We start from the raw sequence: 18,866 nt of genomic DNA, 5'->3' as shown, positions 1-18,866 counted from the left end.
AAACTTGTGTGTGTTTTGTACAGTGTCTGTGTACGTGTGTGTGTGCCATTTGGGGGTTTCTGTTAATCCGTTAACAACCTCAGGGGGGCTTGTGGAGGAGTCTAAAAACGAGACCACAGCACAGTCTAAGTACAAACACAGCACCATCATGAGTGCGTGTAATATTCTTAGAGTCAGTGTGTGTTTGCGCCAAAGCAACACAGTAAACATGTAAACAGACAGCTGGTTACTCTCTCTGAAATGGTTGTTAAGCTGACAGAGCTTAAATGTGAATGTTTAAAATATTCAGCACATAGCTTTAATTGCCTGCTTTTATTTTCTTCTCCTTGTCTGACCTAAAAATGTCAACCTTTTTTTTTTTGTAAAATTTTGAATTTTGTGTGTTTCTGTGATTAAAGAACAATCCAGAGTATGGCTGTCAATGTAAACACATTTAGTGTGATGAGAGTGAAGTCTTAAATTATGACTTTTAGTTTTTACAACTGACTTAATCATGTGCTTTTTTTGGTCATTTTTGGCACACCATCGTCAAGCGACAGCAGAGTTGCTGCTGGATGCTGCTTTCTTTAGCTTCTCCAGTGGTTTCTTAATGATGGAAATAAAGACAACACTGCTCCTTTGAATGTCTCCTTTCACTTTAAAAATAATCTCCCAGACATCTCAGTGGACAAGTCAGACATAATCTGCAGTTTGTGATATCAGATGACGTCACGCAGCAGTGGAGAGCTACCGGTGGGGGGCAAGCAGTGATTTCTGCATAGAGAAATGCTACTAAAAAAAAGCCATGTTTTTTGACATCTACAAGTATGCCAAGGGTTCAAAGTGCGAAAATTAAAAACATTGCTTACTGTTAAGGTACTTTTGTGTCCTGCAAGTAGTGAAATATCAAGACCAAAAATAAGAAGTGGTGTCGCGCAGTGCTTGTCTGTGGTCTGTTTCCACAAAGTGGTCTGGTTGGTTCAGTACAGTTTTGCTACGGCACATTTACCTCTGATTCTGCCCGTATTTGCTCAACTGCTGTCCATTCAGTCTAACTTGTAGTGATGGGAAATCCATCTCTTTTAAGAGATCCAGATCATTTAGCTCAGCTGAGTAAAGCTGGTTGTTTGGCTCCCAAATGGCTCTTTGTTTGGTATCAGTTTTGCTTTTATATGTTGATTAAATAACAACAAAGGATGTGGAGAAAAAAACTGGCACTCAAACAGGAGCTAGCCACAGTGTCCTAGAACAGACAGGTGAACAGGTGAAAGGCTCGTCATTGATTGGTCACTCACCCCACAAGGATTATTTGGTTGATAACACATCACCATTTCAATTAGAAGCATATTTGTGACAACACAGGAATTTTTTATGTGTGAAAGGGGCTCATTGTTTTTTATTTATTGCAACCTTGATTTTAATAAATGGAGAGTTTAGAAAACAGCAAAGTTTTGTTTCAAAAGACGCTCCTATGATAAGCAGCCTCATAACAAGAGTGAGGGGGTGGGGGTATAAAGACAACAGCTCTCCTGCTTGAACCACGTTAAGTTTGGGCAGCTTACATTTTCATTATAAATCTGACATGAGACAGCAAAATAAAATCAGTGTATCAAAGGAGACATGCAGCAGTGGACTTTTTCTCTCTGTTTATCTGGTGTCTGCAGCATCAGACAGCACTCGTGCTGCCTCAGCCATAATGAATTGAGTGTTTTTATCTGTGAACGATCTCATACGGCGGTTATATACGGATAAAGATGTAGACATATTCAGCGAGCTAAGGGGGGAGACCCATTCTGCAGCAGCGTCTGTCTGAAATATGTCCACAAAGCCAAGAGAGGAGAGGATAGCCTCTTTCCCTCTGCCACAAAACTTTAAGCCACTGCTGCAAGTTAGCTAGCTAACTTGTTGAGGACTCTGCCTGGCATGGGAACTGTCAACAGGCGTGCGGGGGGGGGGTTCAAAATAAAAGTGTAGTTTGAAGCATCGATTTAGATTGATGTTTTGACTTTCCATTGATCTGATTGGATCATCATCAGGCCAGTTGATATATCAATACGCATCAATGAATCGTTACAACTCTAGCAAACAGTGGCAGTGATTTCCCTGTTTATTTTTGTACTTTAGGCTCTTTCTAGTATGCCTCTATTTTCATCTATTACAGTATAGACAAAAACGTGAAACTTTAACCGTAACTGTGAACTAGAATATGAGTAATTACCTAGATTACTGTCCTCTCTAGCCATCTTTTCTGTTTTCATTTCTATATCTGTGAAGTTTGAGTTATTTAGAATGAAAGAAGTAGATAGTATGTCAAACATTAGTTTGTGGATTACCATTCCATTAGCTATTAGCTTAAAAAGATTATCTAGATCTCCTCAGATTTGCTTTACATCCAGGCTAGACTTAAATAAGACTCAGATCCATTATGTGATCATTCATCTCTCATAAAATATGGGAACTGCATGATATTAATTCAGAAATATTTCCTATTAATAGCAGAAACGGTAGAGAAGGTAGCTCTTTATTTTGCAGTGGCCTGTCTCTTGGATCAAACCCATCATGATCTTCTGTTCTGCCTGTTTTATTTCTTCTCCTTCTAAATAGAGAATAACAAATCCAAAGGTGAGGGGCCACAACAACATCATTCTCATCCTAGAAAAACAGAATGCTGGGACGTGATTGGACACTGATTGCTGTTCATGCTCTTTATAGTGAAACATTAGAAGTGCTAAAGTTCATCCTGGGCGTTTACAGCGGAGGCTTACGTTTAAACGGAGTGTAAAGGGATAGTCCTCACTCATTATGTAATAGTTTTATCTGGAACAGCCCTCGCCCTCTCTCCACACAAGCCTGACCCTCTGTCAGATCACCAGTTAGTGTTACAGTGTCAGGGCCTCGCTTTAAGACGTCATTTACACCCTGTGGAATCCAGAGCGACGTGCACACAGACACACAGCAACATGCGAATATGAATATATTAGGTTTCTTTCTAATTAAATCAGTAGCATCTGTTTGTATTTTAGAAAGCTTTGGTGGGGATTTAGACCAGTATCCTTCTTTTCATTTCCTTCATTTTGTCTTTTTACTTCATTCAAATGAAGTAGTTGTAAAAAAAGAGATTTAAAGGTTGTAGCAGTCGACTCTTTAGAATAACTTTAGTCCATTAACACATCAGATTCGATCTGTTTGTTTATGATGTGTTAATGCAGAGGCAGGTGCATGTGCACTATATTAAGCCTGCAACCTTTAGCACACAACTATTTTTTAACCCCCACCCTCTCCTTCAGGCACTTAAAAAGCCTGAAGTTCATATATTTTTACTCATACAGATGCTTTATTCACACTTGACATACAAGATGCATAAGCCTTGCGAGGCCTCTTCTGCTGGGGGGGTCGAATCCTTAGAAAGTTCAAAGACTTCTGTGTCCCCTCAAGGCAGACTGGATTGCTGATATATGACAGCCATTACTCTGAATGTCTCATGTTTCAAATTAATCTTTCTTACAGTTCAAAGAGCATTTCGCTAGCTAATCAATCACAACACACAAACATAGGAATTTAAGGAGATGCCACTAGCATTTCAAGACTTTGACAAGAAAGCTGTATGTTTAGAATACATTTTTAATGCTTTTTAATGTGAAAATTTCTCAATCTTTTTTTTTTGCAGAAGCCCTAAAAAGATTATGATCCATAAATGTTTATATAGTTTTTTTTCTTGTGACATTAAGTAAGTTTAAATTGATTTCTCGAGATCTGCCTTATTTTTCTCATTATCTTGCTGCTGATTTTCTTGTTATTAAGATTTATTGTTTAGTTGTTTATAAAAACTTAAAAAAAAAAAACATTATCAAGGGAAAAACAGATGACAAACTAAAACACCTGTACATTATTTACTATTGCAGACAAACAATGCTTTAAAATGTATAGATGCTTGTTCTCTTCGGGCTTCCCAACTAATTTAATTCAGTTTAATGGCATCCTGTGCATTTCTCCTTATCTTTCAGATTTCACCAGATGCACTTTATCTTGTATGAACAGATATAATTATAGACAAATACTTGGAATCTGTTTGTTCTCTTCTTCTTGGAACTAAGTGCTCAGAAATTGATGTCAGAGGTTGAAAATGTTTAAATTGAGCCCATTTATAACATTAAATCCTCTACATTTTTAAAAAACCTTTTCTATAAGATTTCTGCCAGTTGTTTTCCGTTAATACCAACGTCACAATGAAGCTGACACAAAAATTGTTTATAATGTGATCGCTGTCAACCTTTTGACCGGAAAACTTGGATCCTTGTTTTCTTCATGTGACTTCATTGGATCTTTGTTTCCTGTTTGCTGGACAATGGAGGCTATTGTTTGTTGCTAATTATTTCAACCAAACCACAATCAGTAAAAAGAGCTTTATTGGAGTCTTGGAAGCAGGTTACCTCAGCTGACTCAGGATTGGGGCATTAGATTAGACGTTTATTGGCCTTGGAAAAACCATAACTTCAAAAACATGCTCTTACCAAATCACTGAATCTTATCTTGTGTGGGTTAAAAGGAGATTTAAATGTAATGCCTGATATTTGAGGCGTGTTTATGTCCTCAAGTTGTCTCTGTAAACCCTGAAATCCTGACATGTCATGATTTTTACCATTCTCTTCCAGATTTTGGATAATTTCTTGTATAATGTGAGTCTTTGTGAACGGCACGCTATTCTGCAGAGGATTAACACTTTGGAGGGGCAGATTTAATCAGCAGAAGTTTGAGTCATTATCCTCAGATTTCCTCTAATTATCCTTGGATCAAGACGGCTGAGACGAGAAGGAGAGATGTAGGAGAGAGAGAAAAACATCCTGCTTTTATTTTGGAGGTGAAACCCAATGAATGAAAAAAGATGGGGGGGGGGGTTAAAGGAGGATGAGAGGGGAGACAGGGAGGAGTGGAGGAGATGAGACGTGACCGGCAGAGCAGAGGGTAATGACTGCACAAGCACATGGTGTTTGTGTGTTGGTGTGTGTTGCACAGCCAGGCACAGAGCGATGGGACAATAGGGTGAGCAGTGAGTGGCAGGCTGAGATGGCACCTATTGTTCACACACATGAGTACACAACATGTGCACACTTAGGCACACACTGGGCTTGTTATTGAACCGTCTTGTTGAATGGGTTTATTTGTGATGCCTGTTACTGATCAGAAAAACAATAAAAGAAGAGCAAAATACTCCTCATACCAAAGATTCCAAATTTTAGTTGGTCAATTAGAATTTCCTGCATACAACAGCATGCATGCAGAATTATGTTTTTACTTTATTAAAATGCAGTTCATTTTTATATTTTAGATAATGCTGACAAATCTTGTTCAGTGTTTGTTAAAAGGCCAGGTTAGGATTTTTAAAGTAGTTGCGGGGCAGTTAGAAACAAATCCTCATGTAAAAAGGCTACTTACACCAGTAGAAGGGGCGGAAATTTCTACAAATACAGTTAAACTGTACTTTTAAACAGTAAAAAAGTTAAATATATAAGTTTAATATGAATAATAAATATGAATAATAAAGAGTCTTAGGGTTTTCCACTGTTGTCTTTGAGGAACTGATTCCTTTGGGCTCTTGGACATGAGCATTTCTCTTTTTTGACATGATGAAAACAATCAGTATAGTTTGGAAGCATCCATCTATCCATTATCTATACACTTCATTATATTCAGGGGTCACATCGGGGCTGGATCCAATCCTAGCTTAGGTGAGAGACAAGGCAGTCGATCCCTGGGCTGAAAAACAGGGGTAAACAACCAGTCACACTCCCATTCACACCTAATTAAGAGTCACCACTTAACCTCATTGGATTGTGGAGGAAACTGATGGGCACAGAGTCAAGCCAAGAATAGTGCACCATAGTGCACCCAGTAGAGGAAACACTTGGCAGATTACTTGATAATGAGAACAATTCTTGTTTCCAGACCTATGCTTAAGTGAGTAAAATGACAATACAGTAAAAGTATTTCTCCCAAAGGTGAAAAAGGGGAAATCATAGTGCATGTATATCACCACATTTACTTCAGAAACAACTAATTTTTCAGCCACAAGTAGGTCAGATTAATAGGCACACACATGGCCCTGGTTACTGCAATATGTAGAGCAGTGATTGATGGGGAAACCAAAAACCACCTAAATAGGAGAAGAGAAGGAAGGAGGGGCCGAGTGATGGAGGAACAAAGAGCGAGTGAGGCAGCTGGAAAAGGAAACAGGACGGAGAGAGGGAGAAGATCAAAAGATATAAATAAAAAACACAAGGATTATATATACATATCTTTGTCACACCTTGCCGACACATCACATTAAAGGATGACATCTGTCACTTTCTCTCTCCCCCCTTTTTTGGAGTAAATTCATCCTCTTTTCAATCAGCCTTATTTATAACAGATGCTCTCTCCTTCTCCTTCTCTCTCTCGCTCACTCTTTTTTGGTTAACCATAACAAGCTGTAGTAAAGGTCTTGCAGAGATTTTGGTTTTTGTGCACAAGTAAAAAATTCATGTATGTGTGTGCCTTTTTGTGCAGGTTTATGAAGGTGTGCATGTCTCTGTGTGTGCTTGCAGGAGGTTTGTGGTTCTTTGCAGGAGAGTGTTTCCAGTCTCCAGGGGGTCTAAGAGACATATTTGCTACATGCTTACTAATAAAACACACCGGGCCTTCTTCATGCACTCACACTCCACACGTGAGGCCCAATCCTCCTCCGCTGCTGCTGCTGCTCTGTAGGTCTTTTACTGCCTATAGAAACAAATCAGCTCTTTCAGTCAGCCCAGTGTAATGTAATAAAGATTTACAGGTCCTGATTTTCTTCCCTGTTACTGGGCAGCATTCTTCAAAATTTGGGTCAGGGGCTCAAAGGTTTATCAGATTGAAATCAAAGTGGGTCAACCACACATTTTTAGAGGAACTGGGATGAAGAGTTTATGGGCCACAGAGGTATCCAAAAAAGTTACTGGATTATGGCAGGAAAAATAATGCTGCAGGTTATTTTGAATTAACTAATTTTTTTAGCAATATATTATGTTGTGTTTGTTTTTTAAGAACAAATTTGCAGGATTTTTTTAAAGTGCAAATGGATCTTAGATCATTTCACAGTCTTTATTTGTATTCTACTTAGAAAATTTTATTTTGTGTGCAACTGCAGAACTTGAACAGAGTTTGTGTCTTTTTCATCATCTGGTTTTATACCAAATTGCCTTGAAATGCTCTGAAAAGCTCTCAAACATGACTATTTGTATGTGTAATTTTTCACATGGCTTTAACATTTTTTCATAGAAAACTGGCATAAAGCTGAATTTTATACAATTAGTGCCATTAAAGTTAGTCCTCTGAAGCATTAGTTCTTGTTTAAATCACATGCTCAGAACAGTTATGTTGAAGTTTTTCCATGATTTTTATTTTCAACCCAAACATTACTGTTACAAAGGAAAATTTGAGACTGCATTGGTGGATTTGGGGAATCCATCTCCAGAAATCTCATTTGAATGTCAAAACAACACTCCAGATGCTGTTTACACTTGAAACAAAGCTTGCTGTAATATTCCCATTATTCATCTAGATCTATTTATTGGATTATATGATCATATAAAAGGTTTTTAAGCTCACCCTCCTTTTTTCAAAGCACTATTTTAGATGAGGAAACCACAAAGCCAACCAGAAAAGCTGTTTGATTCACGAATATTCAGTTTTACATCATAGAAGTCACTTGTAGGATTTTCTGAACAGTTGGCATTACATTATTGGTGTTAAAGTAGCACTGAAATAAAAGGGTGTAGCTATTATTGCATGTTACATCATCACTGAGATTATTATTTTCATGGATATTGGGTTGCAGGGCTTGACATTAACTTTTTTGGCTCTCCAGCTACCAAGGACTTTGATTTTGAAAAGTTGCTAGCCTGGGATAAGATGAATCACATTCTCCTTTTTCCCTCATCATCCTGATCAAAATAAGTTCTCCATCAAGCACCTCTCCCTGAATGCAGTAAATAACACATTCATGTCTGATTTTTCCTGATCAGACCTGCTGATACCAGCTTTTTTCCAGATATTTGAGGAAAAATTGCCCCCAAATTGGCCTTGTTGCTATAAACATCAAATTGACATGCAATGGTGCTAATAGCCAAGCACAGTTAGAATGAAGCATCGTTTCTGACAGTGTTGAATTTGTCTTTGTCAAATGTCTTTTATACAACACAATCTGATTGGTCAGATGTCATGAGTAGCCAATGAACCTGTGTCCCCATGCTTTGTGTTATTTCTCATGCTGATAAAGCATTGTTTATTTTCCTTCATATTTTGATCATGCAATTTAACTTTTGCCACATACCAGTAAAATCATACCTGTTCCAAATAGTCATTAGTCGTTAGTCAATAGTCATAAGTCTCATAAATTACGACCCCTAATTTCTATGACCATTTCATGAAAAATTATAGGGGCAAAATGCATCCTTGGCTCAGTAAGAATTGAATACCTTATGCAATTCAGAATTTTGTAAAAAAAAAAAAATCATGCATGTTAAAATTTGTTGAAACATGTGTCTCTTTTTTCCTATTGAACATGAACTGATTTATGTGAGGATTACCAGCAGGAACTGACATATTAAATCCCCATAGATAGCCAAATAAACACCATTTTACAAACCCTTTATCAGGTTGTTTTTGTTACATTATCTCTAAGCTTGCTTTATGCATTGAACTTTTGTTGGAATAATTTGTTCATTCTCTTCCTACTGGTGCTGTAGTATCTGTCTCTCTCTTTCACCCTGTTGTGAATCGTTACTCTTATATAAATAAATCTAATTCACTGTTACATAACAAAAAGCCTTAAAAAGACAGTCTGTGGTTGCAGACAGTTATATGTATTCATTTTTGCTTCCACTACTCTAGAAGAGATTTGACAAGCCATACAATATGGTGAGCTTAACACCCTGGAACTCTAAGCGTACACATTTAGGTTCCAGATATATTTGTTTTGTTACATCCTCCATCCATCTGGAGCTGTTAGTGCTGCTTGCTCACTGGGGGTGAAACCAAAACCAGAGAAGAAGACCAGAGTGGATGATCACTGAGCATTAAAGCACAGCGTGAAGCCCAGACTAGACAAGTCGATCTGAGGGTATCAGCTTACAACTTCTCTGCAGGAAGCTGCATAATGCCTTAACACCACTGATTGGGTTTCTGCCTGCCTGCCTGTCTGGCTGCCTCTCTGGGCGTATGTACAGTTTGGTGTGTTCATGTGTGTGTCCTTGGTTGGCAGAACAGAAATAGGGCAGACATGCTGACGAGGTGTCAGTCACTCAGGGATGTATAGTTAGCTTCTCTGGAAAAGAAGATGGGGCAAAAAGGAAGCAGGGCTCAGATAATGAGAAGTACTCTAGCTGTATGTGTGACAGAAAAGAGGCAGCCGATTAGAGTGTAAATACTCATCCTGCTGAGGTGTTTCCGTGAAACAGAGAGAGAAGGAGAGAGAGGTTATTTTTGAGGATGATAAACTCAAGTCTCATGATGTTTTGAAGCTCAGAAAAGAAAAGAAGAAAACTGATGTCATGCTTCAAATTAATCCTAAAATCTTAACAGCTATTTTGTTTTCCTTCAGATACACATTTGCTGTCTCTTACAGGGCCCCCTCTAAACTTGCAGTTGTGTACACCACCCATTTTGAACACTAGAATGAAAAAGGAAACATTAATAATGTATTAGGACGTCCCTTTTGACTTGCTGTCTGCTCACATCTATGAAGATTCAACATAGAAAGACAAATACACACAGTAAGAGGGAGGAGTAATCTGTTCCCCCAGGAAGGCGTCTGCAGAGATGCGGGTGGTCAGGGTCTTTTCTAAGTGCTGCTGGGAAATCGACTGTTGGTTTCCAGTCAGTCATGTGACCTCCAGTCCACATCATGTGACCACACAGTCATGTGACCATAATACAAAAGTGGGTGAGCACATGCCAGGATGTTTGAGTGTTGCTAATGGGCCATCATCAGTGAAGTGGTTTGTGCAGGATGAAGGGATAAGCTCTCACATACTCACTCATCTACACACATTAATGCACTCAGGCTTTTAGACTCTTACTCTCTGCGTGTCTGTGAGTGCGTGCATGTGTGTGTGTAAGTCATATGATATAGATGAGGCCCAGGGTTATACAATACGACAATATGAGATCATCGTCTTCCTAATCTCCGAAGCTGCTCACAAGGTTTTCTAATAGATTTATAACATTTCAAAAGACTTGAACACCGTGACCTAACATGGCAGGATCTTCACTTGATTGGTTAAGTCTGGATTATACAGTAGGAATGCTACCTGGTGATTTGAGTATCTCCCATATCTTTGATAATAATACCAAAATATCCCTGAATTTTAGGATTTGTTGGCACTGTGTTTTTAACATAGCAGATCTCAGTTTTGTCTCATATTCAAAACATTTAACTGTGAGTGAAAGCTGTGTAACATTTTTGTCTTAGAGAATGAAACATCAGCTCAGTTTAATTCAAAACAAGGTTCCCCTCATTTTGTCCTCTTTTTTTTTATAGCAGCTGGTTGCCATAGTGATAATCCTGATAATATTCCAGGGAGTAGGTGTTTAACCTCCAATGTCCAATCTTGCGTCAATTTAACAATCCTGTTGCTTCTTTAAAATGCTTCTTTAATATCAAACTTGTGTTTCTTGTCCCCTGTTTCTGTAATTTCCATTGTTTTATCCAGTTATTCTGTCATGAATCCTTAAACACTCGCAGCGTCTGTGTCAATCGGGCTGCATCCTGTGTGTGTGACTGCAGAGCAGACTGTAATTACATCCTCTAAAAGGGTCACAGACATTATGAAACACTCAAAATGTGTGTCATGATTTACTCTCAAAACGCGCAGCTCTGATTTATCGGGTTGATTTTGAATATCTGTTACAAATTTATGTTTTTATCCTTGAAACCTAGATGTAACTGGTCATCCTTTGCAGCCATCATCATTTGCACAAACAACTTAATAATTACAAATCACAGAGAAGTTGCCACCATATTTGGGCTTAAATCCTTTGAAATTGAGGTTTTGTCAGTTAATTTCTAACCTGGCACACGAGATAGACTGTTTCATATATCCAAGCTTTCATTCTAATACAGAAATGTGGCCCAGTTCTGATAGAACTGCTGCCATACTATGGCTACATCCGGGTAAATCATTACACTAGCAGCAGCCATTGATAGGGATGGTGTCGTTTTTTCTGATACCGGTGCTAAATTAATACTTTTTATACAGTGCCAGTGCATAAAGGGTGCCTGAATCAGCACTTTTAAGAGGAAACAATTGTGTAGTAAGTCAGTGGGAGCTGTCTAGATATCATACATTGTTAATTTTGTTGACTAAAACTATGACTTAAAATGTTTGTTGACAGCCATTTTTTTCATGAGAAAGACTTGACTAAGACAAGCCAAACATAGATCTTTGATGACTAAAACTGACTAAAAGTAGTTACCTTTTTATAAAGTTGACTAAAACAAGACTAAAATGTAATTTAGGTTTTGTCAGGTGTTTGAAATCCTTGATATTTATCCACTATGAGTAAGCTATCAAAATACGATGCATCTGTAGCTATTCCTCTCAGCTGTAGAAAGCAGGGATCCCAGGTTTGGCAGGGTGCATAGAATATACTATAGGCAAAAGAATAAATGCTTGGACTCAAAGTTAAGACTAAATGTGAGAACTTTTTATGGACTAAAACTGGACTAAAATTTTTTTGAGTTTTTGTCGACTAAAACTATAAAGGGTAGAAATGACTAGAATGTGACTTAAACTAAAAGACATTTCATCTAAAGACTGAGACTGAGACTAAAACTAAAATTAGCTCTCAAAATTAACACTGGTATCATAAACGAATCACAGAAATATATATTCATAAGATGCCAGTCGAAAATGGGATAAGAAAAGGAAGCTGGTGTAACTTAACACTTAAATCACACCAATTCTGTACGATTTTCTTGCCTTTTATTTGGGGTGTCAGGGTATCGAAATTTAGTATCAATATCTGTGTTGTAATTCGGTCCGGTAGGTATGGGATGGGTTGGTACTGGACTTTAATGCTCATCCCTAAACATTGTATATACAGGCCTACAGCACAACTGAAACTCTCCTGTAACTATTGCGAACTGTGTCAAAGCAGATCAGAAGAATATGGAAAACATCTTTTCTGTCATGAAAAGCTTTCGGTGCTGCTCTGTGCTCTTTGTTGTGTAAAGAAATGTGGTCCTGATTTGATAAAACTGCCACGATACATCTGAGCTAAACGCTACACCGGCAGCAGGCATTGCTACCATTTCCCATTACAATTAAACCCCACCTGTAGCTAACGTCTTATTCTCAAATGATGACGATTGGTTGGGTTTGCTCTTAGACCTGGCGCAGTCATTTCAGGCAGGAACTTTGCAAGCTGTATTTGCCTGGGGGTAGACATGGGATCTGGCCAGTCTCGTTCTGAATGTGTTGACTACAGCCAGTTACAAAGCTAATGAAACAGCTACTAAGAGCAAGCACATATTCACACTCTCACTGAAGCTAACAAGTTTGACCACAGAGCTAATTGTTCAAGTGAATGCAAAAAGTGTTGCTTTTTTTCTTTTCTTCAAAATAATGACCTGTGACATGAAAACAAACACACAGGCTTGACATTTCTGAAAGCATGACTCCTTTTCCAAACATGCTCAAGCCCCACACTCAAACTTCTTTACAAGATCTGGCTCGCCCACACTGGCCTTTACATGCATGTTTATTGACATATTAGTGGTGGAGCTGGAATGCCTGTTAAACTTGGTGCAGAGGACTTTTCTTAGACCCAAGTCAGCTGCACAATGGAATAATGTGTATCGTAACTCTCACTGGGTGGCTATGGCCACTGCTACTGTAAAAAAGACTCAGTTAAAAGTTAGTGTCAAAGTTATAGGATATGACTGACAACCAAACATCTCAACTGTGAAGGACATTAGAAGTAGAAGCTGATATTTAGAAGAGATTTTGTCCCTTGGTGGGATGATAGTGAGGGATCTTGTCTTTACTCAGGCATAGTTTGTTGTGATCTAAGTGGAGAAGAATGATTCTCTTCTCATCTTCTTTCATGCTCCACAATAATCCTCTAAATGGAAATTCAGTAAAATATGGACAATTTAAATCCAGTTGGCAGTTCCTTACCAGCAGAGTGAGCAGCAACCAGTGCTTATGAGGCAAGTAAACATGACCAAAGCAATGTGCTGAAGTTTAAACTGAGCATCGGCATGAAGAAGAAAGATGACTGAAGTGACTTTGCACTGTCATGGTTGTTGGTGCCCGATGGGCTGATCTGAGTATTTCATAAACTGCTGAACTACCGAGATTATCAGGTACAACTATCTCAAGGGTTTATGGAGAATGGGGAAAAAAAGAGAAAGCATCCAGTGAGCAGCAGTTCTCTGGCCCAGAGAGGTCAGATGAGAATGAGCAGGCCGGTTCCAGCTGATAGAAGGACAACAATAACCACTCGTTACAACCATGGTATAGAGATGAGCATCTTTGAATGCCCAACATGTCAAACCTTGAAGCAGAACACCAAATTGGGTGTCAGCTTAGGAGAGGAAATTCCAGCTACAGTTCACAGGGCTCAACAAAATATAACCATAGAAGATTGGAAAAACTCTTCTTGGTCTGATGACTCTCTGTTTCTGCTGTGACATTTGAATGGTAGAGTCAGGCAACATAAAAGCCTGCTAACAACCATGGCACATTCAGTCCCTTAGATCATCTTTCTCCCCCATTCTGATGCTTGTTTTAAACTTAAACTGATTGTCTTGACAATGTCTATGTGCCTAAATACATTGGTCGCTGCCATGTGATTGGCTGTTTAGATTATTGTGTTAATGAGCAGTAGAACAGGTAAACCTAAAGACATTATTTCAAAGTCCAAAACTTTGAAATTAAATACACTTTACTGTATTTTCATGAAGAGATTTGTTGGAGGCATATTTATACCAGAGGAAACACATGGCAGAACAGACACATTATTGTCTTGCCTAAATTTACCTCCTGCGCAATGCAAAATCAGTTTATTTATACATGTCTTTTAAAACCTCTTTGTCACAAGGTACAGCTCAGAGAGATAGAGTCTGCAGTGTAGTGATAAAAAGAAACCACATCAAAATTCAGTCTCCGACTCTAATGGATGTTTGTGTCGTCTTTGATTAAAGATGAAAGGACAGTCTTCAGTTTTATCCGTATCCTCCTCAGTGCTGTTTTTTAACGTCATCTAGCACTATTCTCTGAAAGTGCCTGGTTTCATATTTGAGCTGCATTTGTCTTTTAGTGGCATTTTACAAGCAGTTTGACCATGATTGTATGATATGAAAGTGTTCCGCATTTCTCCTCTACCTTCAGCATATCCTGTCGTGTTTGTTTCTTATTTAATTTTCTTGTCTTTTTACTGTTTAGTCCACTTAATTTGATTGCAGTCACATTCACCTTATAAGGATACTATTAATAGAACATGTTTAGTTTCAGGTAATGCTTGTCTCTGTTGATTGCAGACCAACAATGTTTTCTTAGCTGTTTATATGACTAATTGTCCTTTCTGTCCTGGTTTTAGGATCGAAAGCTGTCCAAATCAGAGCGTCAGCGCTTCAAAGAGGAAGCAGGGATGTTGAAGGGTCTCCAGCATCCTAACATTGTCCGCTTCTATGACTCCTGGGAGGGACCGTGCAAAGGAAAGAAATGCATTGTTCTGGTCACTGAGTTAATGACATCTGGCACACTGAAAACGTGAGTACACGAGATAAAATGATTTTTCAAGGTGTATGTTTTGTGTTCTGGGGAAGAAGGTGCTGTATTTACCCGTATGGTGTCTTTTGCACTAGTGTGGCTTGTAAAATCTTAGAGCTGATTTTCTATGATGCCAACACACAACAGAACTTAAGAAGTCCAAGACAAATATCCCTGAGGGCAAGCTCAAGTATTTTACAATGTACTTTACCATGTAAATTGGTATCGTACCTAAACTGTCCTTACAACAAGTTCCTGAAATTTAAAGCAACATAGTCAGCATGAAAACTTGCACAGTATTTTGTTAAACTGCAGCAAAGCACAAATTGCATGCCACATAAAAAACAACAAATAAAAACACCCTCCTTGCATGCTAGCAATGCTTTGAAACAACCATGAAGTGGCAGCTTTAAAACAAACCAAGTTCAATAGTAGGAAATGTATTGTGTCACATCAGTTTCGCAGACTACTGTACCCTGTTATGTTATTTTGGCACCATATCACCATGTGTTGTGATATGTTGCATTCTGCTGTTATCCTATTCCACATACTAAAGCCTATCAAAGCCACTCTTCCAGCCAAAATGTGTCATAATGACAGATGCAGGTTGAGCCTGTTTGCATTAATTCCGACTGGTTGTGGCTCCTATACCGGACCAGACCAGGAGAACTGGAACTACTGCTCCAGTTTACTCGGATACAAAGCTGTTCGTGTGTAGCACTTGTGAACAAAAGCCCTGCTAAACTTCTTTATAAAATGATACAAATGTTTAAAGAGCCATGGTTATAAAAAAGATATCAGCTAAAGCATGCTAAATTTGTCAATACTTTAGTTAAATAATTTGTTGGGGTGTTATTTATGTCTCATGATGGGTTGCACTTTTTACAGTACACATGCATACACCTTAACCTGGGACTCTTACTACATCTTTGCTTTTGAAAAGCTCTGTCATTACCATAGACAAAGAATTGGACAAACGTCAGCTGTCTGCTTACAATAGGCGGACTCAAATGGCTTTTGAAGCCAATCCGTGGAGGCTTCCATATTGAAATCACGGTCTCAATCGAACTTTGGATCAACTTAACGGCCTGCCCACTAAGCGCAACTTCCTGTCAGCTAGCTAGCTAGCTAGCATGCTGGTTGACAGAAACGTAGCCTCTGCCTTTCAAACTATCTGTCAATTAAATGAGACGTGCCAATCAGCGTGTAGTAAGGTTGATGCTAAATATAATCCAAACAATCGCCGTACAAAAAAATTCACCCACCGTATAGTGAGAGCACATTAAGACACTAGCTAATGAGACACGTTTGGTATTTTGAACCAGGCTGTAAACCAGTTTATTTCTAGTGTAAAAACTGGCTGTTCAACAGGTGTCCAGTACGGGACTTCCAGTGTTCCTGCAGCCAGCCTCAAGTGGACACTCGTGGTATTGCAATTTTTTGCACCTCCACTTTGGCTTCATTTTTCAGGACCGGAGGTTGCCGCTTGGTCATTACAGATGATGACACATCTGAAAATCCATTCAAGTTTTCTTTATTCATGTCAAACCAATATGCAGTTTTCCTTTATTTAGTATTGTTAGGACCTCTGTCTCAGCAGGAGATCAGCACTGTGTGCAGCTGTTTGTGGGTCAGCTTGTTCCTCTGACTCATAACCTGTACACTATGTGTCTATGTGTGTGTTATGTGCAGTATGTGAGCAACTGAGTGCCTGCTTCTATGTGTGAATATGTTATCTGCTGTAGAATAAGGTGTTCTACTGTGACTTTAGCTCCAAATACATAACAAATGAGGAAGTCTACTTTCTATCTCTCTCTTGGTATGTGTGGCTAACAGGCTGTTATGTGCACGTGTGTGTTTTACATGTCAGTACCAGAGGCATCTGTTAGCTGACAACTGATGCATCAGTGGCAGTCATTGTCCACGCTGTGACTGCATGACGGTCTTTACAGAATAGATCTGTGTCAGTCTGTGAGCGTGATTGTTGAGCTCCTGAAACAATAAAAGGCTACAGTAAATGTCCGGCATGTGGTGCACGGCCCGTCCCGTGCAGCACATCATGGGGACATTGGCCCACCTGCCAGCTGCTGCTTCTGCTGCAAATTCCTGTCATTCCTGATCCACAGACAGATAGACAGTGGGGGGACTGAAACAGGCATGAGGGGGGCAGATAAATGGCAAGACTTGTGGTTTTATTCAGAAATTAAAGAGAGAAAGACAGAAAAAGAAGAAGAGAAAACCAGACATGCTGACATATGTCCAGATGAAAGAAAAATACATAGATGGATAAATCATGTCTAAACAAGGAGGCTAATAAACCAATCAACCACCTGTAACCATAGAGTGGGTATAAATCAATCAGCACAGCTCTGCCAAGGTCAGTAGCGCCCTCCCCTGGACCAAAAAAGCTATATACACTTGTTTTAAATGCAGGATCTAAGCAAATCCCTGTCATACTTCATTTGTTCAACCTTCCAGACAAAATTATAAACTGTTAACCACAAAATTTTCACTGCTTTGGCAACCTTTCTTTCAAAAAAAATGGAGGGCAGTTCAGGAAATAAAAATAGCCCTGAGGAATAAAACATGCAATTCAAATATTTAGATAAGACCTTGGATAAAAATGAGTCACCAAAATAAAAGCTTGAAAAAAACTAGCCTTGCATCAGTTATGATAATGCATTCACTGCCTTCCATTTACTTGAATTAAAGTACTGTTATACAAATACTCAGAGTAGCACAACAGACAGTAAGAAAAAAAATCATGAGTAAACCTGAATCATACATTCTTATTGTTTAATAATCAACCCTTCTAGTTTAAAACTGTTCATATCTAGGTATTAAAATTTTCTCCCATGCAGGCACACATGCTTAAACGTGTCTATTGCATGCATGGACATATATGAGAAGGGTCAAAGCTGCAGGGATTTGGCTGTCATCCAGATGAAGCCTGTAAAAGGAGAAGGGGCAGTTGTGCACTGAAGAGGTGGAAAAATGAAAGCGAGATGATGAGAGGGAGGACTGATAGGGAAGGAGGGAGACAGTGAGGATGGAAACACTGACCAGCATGGGCTCAGAGTATTAGGGGCCCCTTATCTATGTGTGGTGGAGACAGACAAAGAGACACAGAGGCATGTGATTGTACTTTTCCTCCTGTGTCTCTGTGTATAAATACTTGCCATTCATGCATGAATGTGTACTGTATGTACTCTGCACACACTGTGCATTCATATATATCTACATGTGTATTTAGGTTTATGTGTTGAAAAGGGAGCATGGTTGACTGACTTTGTGTTGTAGAGGTGCTTTGTGCAGCATCACTGCGACATGGCATGCCACAGGGTTTAACTTTCCTGTCAGCACTGCTCTGACTTCACACACAGAGGGGAAGAGAATAGAGGAGGCAGGCGAAGGAGAGGAGTGTTTTGAGTTCAAGTGAGGAAAGGTAGGACAGGAGACAGAGAAGGAGAGACTGCAGCTTCTTAAGAGACAGGAGAAGAAGATGTGAGTGATATAACAGGGCTGGAGATGAGGGGGAAGGAATCAGTTGTATAATTATTTTGCATAAAAATTGAATTATGAAGCTGAGCATTTTGAGATATCTTTACTTATAGAGACCCTTAAAGATTTTTTTATTCTGTTATGTGATCTGTTCCCTGAAGGCAAACTCCCTGTTAAAATATGTGAATCCACACAGATATTTCTGCCTGATAAACTCTTCTATTAATAATAGCCTACAAGAGAAACGCTCATAGTTTAAGTTGGTCGGTTCTCTGTATAACTAGAAATTAAGAGATACATTTAAAAAAAAAGTTTAACTGTGAAGTAAATCATTTTGATGTACATCAACAAATGATTTGATCTCCCTAAATGTTAATTTTTTTCTCATTTTGGATAGAAAAATGAGAGCCAAAACTGTTTGGAAGGCTGTAATAGTTTCATCATTGTCATCACACTTAAACCACAACACTAAACACTAAAACCTACATCAATCTCTTAACATGAAAACCAGCCATCTCTTCATCCAGCCAGCCTGTTAACCTGCCATCCTGGGTTGCGTCATAGTGACAGCAGCAGAGGAAGCAAGTCAACCCAAAC

At 38.9% G+C, this 18,866-nt stretch overlaps 1 protein-coding gene across 3 annotated transcripts in view; it reads left to right on the top strand.

Moving 5' to 3' along the window:
- wnk1b (WNK lysine deficient protein kinase 1b) overlaps positions 1–18,866 on the top strand; it is a 120,845-nt gene that overhangs the window by 40,477 nt on the left and 61,502 nt on the right. For all 3 annotated transcript variants that reach the window (XM_041780634.1, XM_041780633.1, XM_041780635.1), the window contains exon 3: positions 14,596–14,768. In XM_041780634.1, coding sequence (XP_041636568.1) covers positions 14,596–14,768 — 173 coding nt within the window. The remainder of the gene's footprint in view (positions 1–14,595; positions 14,769–18,866) is intronic.

The sequence above is a fragment of the Cheilinus undulatus genome, linkage group 23, assembly GCF_018320785.1.
Source record: "Cheilinus undulatus linkage group 23, ASM1832078v1, whole genome shotgun sequence".
Lineage (NCBI taxonomy): Eukaryota > Metazoa > Chordata > Actinopteri > Labriformes > Labridae > Cheilinus > Cheilinus undulatus.
This window is presented reverse-complemented; position numbering and strand designations above follow the sequence as displayed.